This window comes from Benincasa hispida, chromosome 11 (genome assembly GCF_009727055.1).
Source record: "Benincasa hispida cultivar B227 chromosome 11, ASM972705v1, whole genome shotgun sequence".
NCBI lineage: Eukaryota > Viridiplantae > Streptophyta > Magnoliopsida > Cucurbitales > Cucurbitaceae > Benincasa > Benincasa hispida.
Genome location: NC_052359.1, coordinates 42,938,287 through 42,943,579, shown reverse-complemented (window position 1 = coordinate 42,943,579; position 5,293 = coordinate 42,938,287). Strand labels below are relative to the sequence as shown.

Genomic DNA, 5,293 nt, shown 5'->3' with positions numbered 1-5,293 from the left:
ACGCCATTTTTGACATCTTTTTACTTCTACCCCTTGCCCCCATTTTTCCATCCCCCACCCCTCACGTGCGTGTTCATGTGCGCGTGTCACTCCAACCCATCAAAACACAGTGATTCCATTATTTAAACCTTTCTTTTATAAAATATATAAACAACCAAACGTCACCCTGTTTTTGGGGGGTTCATCTGATCAGATCAGATCAGAAGCTAGAAGCAAAAACCTGGCTGTTTTTTTTTTTTCTAATAAAATTGGGAAAAAGAGTGCGCGCTACGTAATATTCAAAATTTGGTCGATGGATGCGGCCGCATTTGGTGTACTACAGATCATACCATTTCATATCATCATCATCAACAACAACAAGTCTCAGTCAAACAAGCAGTCAAACTCTTCCTTTTATTTCTTTTTCTTTTTAACAGCTAAACAACAAATCCCAACTACTGTTACTTTCTCCATTTAACATTCAAAGGAGAGAGAAACATAAATAAAAAGAAAAAAGTTTTACCCGGGTCTCACGCCTCTTTCTTCTCCCTTCCTTCTAATACTTTAATTTATTCATAATCCCCTTCTCTAATCTATATCATATTTCTCCCATATAATCTCCTCTATCTTCATTACATTTCCCCCAAAATCATTTCATTCTTCTTCTCCACATCAAATATGGGGATAAAGGTGCTCAGTGTTCAAAATATGGTTTCATGGTCTTGTTTTCATTTAATGAAGAACGCAATTCCTGAACCCGCCGCTGCTAATATCAAGCTCATTAATTCCGATGGTGTTGTTAGAATCTACCACCAACCCATTTACGTTTCTGAGGTTTTGCTTGAATTTCCCAAGCATTTAGTTTGCCGATCTGATTCCTTTTACATCGGTCAGAAAATCCCTCCTCTCTCCGATCAAGATCTTCTCCAACTCGGTCATAAGTACTTTCTTCTCCCCAAGCCCTTTTTCCACTCTGTTCTTTCTTTCGTCACAATCGCTTCTTTCTTTTCCGCTTCCGCTTCCAACTCCAATAACAAGAATAGATTCGTTAACAACGCCGCCGCCTGCCACCGCCCTTTTGACCTCCAACGAACCCCTTCCGGCTGCCTCAGAATCCGAGTCTCCGATGAGTTCATTTCTCAATTACTAGAACAGGGGAATAATCCTAAACCACTCTCACACCAACAATCCGCTTCTTCATTACCGCTTGGAAAAATCTGCACTACGCCTCAGTTGGCCAAGGATTATACCCAGCTCGTTAGAACACGGCAATGGAAACCCAAGCTCGAGACCATTATAGAGACAAAGAAGAAACGGATTTCAACTTTTGGGTTGAAGAAGGCTAACCCATTTCACTCACCGCCGCTCCGATCGTCTTACCCACTTCACCATCTTCGTTCAATTCCCTTAGCTTATAAGCCTAAGATTCGAATCAAATCCCGAACTTAATCGATTCATTCATTGATTTTCTGCCCTTTTTTTTTCATCCATCGTTAATGTAGTTTAGTTTTTTGGGTAAATTAATTGTAATATTAGAGATGTGTATAAATTATATAACACAACAAATTCAGAACCAATTACTTGTTGTAATGTATATGCAGAGTTTTGTTCTTGTGGAAGACGAATTTGGGTTAATCTCATTCCTTTCTTTGGCAGATTTATGGTGTTTAATTTGGGATTAAAATTTTTATTAATTAAAACTTTTTTGAGTTTCTAGACTGGAGGTGGGGCTTTATGTTCTTCCTTTCTACAGTACACGACAAAATCTGGTGAATGAGGTTTGAATAAATGTTTGTCCTAATTCTGACTGTTCAAACTTTCTCTTTTTTCTTTTCTTTTTCCTTCTTTTGGGTTTAGGATTTTTGTAATTAAACACCACTGTTCTTCATCAATTCCCTCTATTTGGATTTAACTGCATTTAAGCTTTTACGTTTTTAATGGGTTATGTTACACTATTTTGGGAGAAAGCTCAAACTATAATTTGTTACGATTTAGTATATATGTTTTCAATGTAACAATTTAGTTTATATATTTTAGATTTTGTTGTAATTTGATCCTTATTATGAAAAAAGATTTTTAAAGAGTGTTTAAAGTGTTGAATTAAGTTGACAAGTATTGAATTATCTATTTTGAGGAATTAATAATGTAAGGTTAATTGAGCCAGAGTCTTGAACTATGTATCTTCCTTTTTTTTTTTTTTTTTTTTTTTTTTTTTTTTTTTAATGCATCATTAGTGTTGTATTTCAATTATATTTTAACCCTAACAAATTTGATTTCAATTTTTTCTACATTATTCCTTTTAATTTTCAATTTTCACTCAAATTGTAATAATTCTTTTTGGTTTAGGTTTGAGATCAGTACTATATGGCTTCAATTTGGATCGCACATTTTTTTTAGAAAATATTTGAATAAAGTTTGAAATATGTCCAAATTTTATACCAAGTAAAAATTACTCATTCAAAATTTTGTTTATATTTGGGATAGAATTTTAAGATAGATTTGGTGGAATTTGATTTGGGACGAAAATTTGATCATGCCCCAATATATATATTGATTCCAACGTTATCCAACTTATCTTTTAATTTAAATTTGATTAAATTATAATTTGAATAAAAATCTCCTAGTTTGATAAGAATTCTAAATTGGTAAATTTATTTTAAATAATTTTTATTATTTGAAAAAAGCTGTTTTTTAATATTATATATTTTTTTATTGGTGGAGTTATTGAAAACATATTGGGGAATTGAGAAAGAAAGATAAAATTTCTCGCAATTGGAGTTGGTAGGGTAAAGTTATTTAACATTGTGAAGTATATGAGCTAAGAAATTGGTTAATTTCTTCAATACACTCAAATTGGTGAGTCAAATACCTCCTTGATGCAATTTCTTAGATATAAAAATTGATAAATTGGTTAGAAACCAAATGTGTCTATAAATTTTAAATTCCAGCTACCTTTGGCAACCTCCCTTCCCCCACAGGCGAAATTCCACCACCAACTCCGTCGGCCAACTTCCGGTTGCCACTTCCGGCGATCGCCACCAGCCAACCTTGAGAAACATTAATAAAAACACTCTTAGTATATGGTAAACTAGACATTTTTTTAATTTTAATCAAAATCTCTATTTTAAAATTTTTTTAAAAATATTCTTCTAAATTTTTTTTAGTTTATTTTAAACTTAACTATATTAAAATAATTAAGATGATAAATTTAAACTAACTTAAAATTAAACTAGTGATTAAATACAAGAAAATATTTCACAAGCTGAAAAGTTATAAATCTGCATTTCATTCTCAAGCTACTTAAGATTGCATTCAAAACATAGGTTTCTTAAACCGGACTTCCAAAATTTACATTCTAAACATAGTTTTCTTAAATCCAGGTTACCTAACTCTTGCAAACTAATTCAGGCTTAACATTCTAGAAAAGAACTTTAATGTTTGTGTTTATATGGCACTAACGTTATAAAGAAATTACTAAATTTTTTACTTTGATTTCAAATACTTATCATCATTAACATTGTTTCTCAAATATTAAAGTGATACATTAGATGAAGTAAGAATAAATGCTTTATTGACACAATGTGACATAAGAAAAGAAAAGTAGGTAATTTAGATAATATGAGGCCAAAAAATTCAATGAGGTGAAAGGGCATATAGTACGTTTATAACTTTTTTTTTCTCTCAATTTACTACTTTTTCTTTTTTTTAATCTAGCTGGCTTACACTCTTTAGTGTCATTGTTACTTGTTAATCAAAATGCTATATCACATCATTTTTTTTTTACATCATCATAATAACGACGCATAAGTTTCTTAGAATTCAAAATAAAAAAGATTAAAGATTAAGAAAAAAAAGATGCATCATAAAAATGATATGATAATCAAATTTGGTCTAAAATCTATATATTACATTTTTGCGTACACATTTTTTTTTTTTTTTATCAAATTGAAGATTGTTATAACTTTTAAAATAATTACTAACGAATATGCTTCTATAAATATCAGCAGTAAAATGAAGTAAACTGATGTTTAGTAAATTTCAACTTAAACTTGAAAAAGTAAGTTACAATGTTTAATAAATAAATACCAAACATCTTATTTTAGTATAATTACTAAAGTAGACAAATATTTTTTTTAAATTTTTTTTTGTAATTTAAAATTTAAAATAATTGCTTAGAATGATATATTTTGTTTGTTATAGATTAATTTTTAAATATTACGAAAAATGGCTTTATTTTAAACAAAATAAATATGATATACTTTTTTTTTTTTTTTAAAAATAATGCATTCAATTCATGAAAATTAGAAAATAGATTTAATTAGGTGAGAAATAGATAGATATAAAAAATAAATCATATTTTTAAGAGAAATTTTCATATATAGGAAAAATGTTAAACTATTTATAGAAATAACAGAAAAAAACTATAGACATGATAGATGATAGATGTGTATCAGTTCTTATTGCTGATAGTATCAATGATAGACTTTTATTAGTTTTTATCACTGATAAATTGATAGACTTCTATCAGCCTCTATCAATAATAGACTTTTATCAATTTCAATCACGGATAGATACTGATAGACTTCTATTAGCGTCTATTAATGATATACTTGTATCAGTTTCTATCACTGATAAATGTTGATAGATTTCTATTAGCGTCTATCAGAGCTATAATTAAATTTTGCTATTTTTGTAAATATTTTTCTTATTTTTCTATTTTTGAAAATTTTTCTATTTTTAAAGTATAAAATTGAAAACTAAATATTTATTAAAAACTCTACTTGAAGAGTGTGAAAGCTAATAGGATACTAATTTTAAAATAGGCTTGGAATTAACATGGTTTTTAATTTTTTTAAGAGATTTAATTTAAATCCGTTTTACCAAATGCAAAAAATGGTTAAAATTTTTCTATAATGCTAAATCGCAAGTTGGATAGTATCTTCGGATTATTGTAAATTAAATAGAAGTAATTTAAGTCTCCGTCTTTAATAATTATTTAGTTTTGAAAAAATTAGTGTTTAGTTAAAAAAAAAAAAAAAAAAAGATTAAGACGAATACTTTTTTCCTTTGTAATTAACAAGATAATAATTCAGGTGAGTAGAAAATTTATGAATACTCAGAAAAAAGTTAGTTGTAAGCATGATGTATTTTTCTGCCTCGTAAAAATAGAATAAATAATATTTTATTTTGGTTAATCAGCTTTATATGTTTTCTTTTACTGAAGCTTTATGTTGACTCTTCTACACGCAGCATATAAAACTTTAAATCTCTATAAAAGGCAAAGACTTGTGAGTGGGTTTTGAATAAATGTTTC

General features: G+C 28.8%; 1 protein-coding gene across 1 annotated transcript; it reads left to right on the top strand.

Moving 5' to 3' along the window:
* The first annotated feature begins 437 nt into the window (after positions 1 to 437).
* LOC120091392 lies at positions 438 to 1,700 on the top strand. The gene has a single exon (XM_039049398.1). It carries the CDS (start codon positions 658 to 660, stop codon positions 1,426 to 1,428), a length of 771 nt encoding a protein of 256 aa, XP_038905326.1. The 5' UTR covers positions 438 to 657; the 3' UTR covers positions 1,429 to 1,700.
* Positions 1,701 to 5,293: the final 3,593 nt, after the last annotated feature.

Bases quoted from the DNA above. Each gene is read 5' to 3' on its own strand.
- LOC120091392 (XM_039049398.1), top strand. From the start codon at position 658: ATGGGGATAAAGGTGCTCAGTGTTCAAAATATGGTTTCATGGTCTTGT.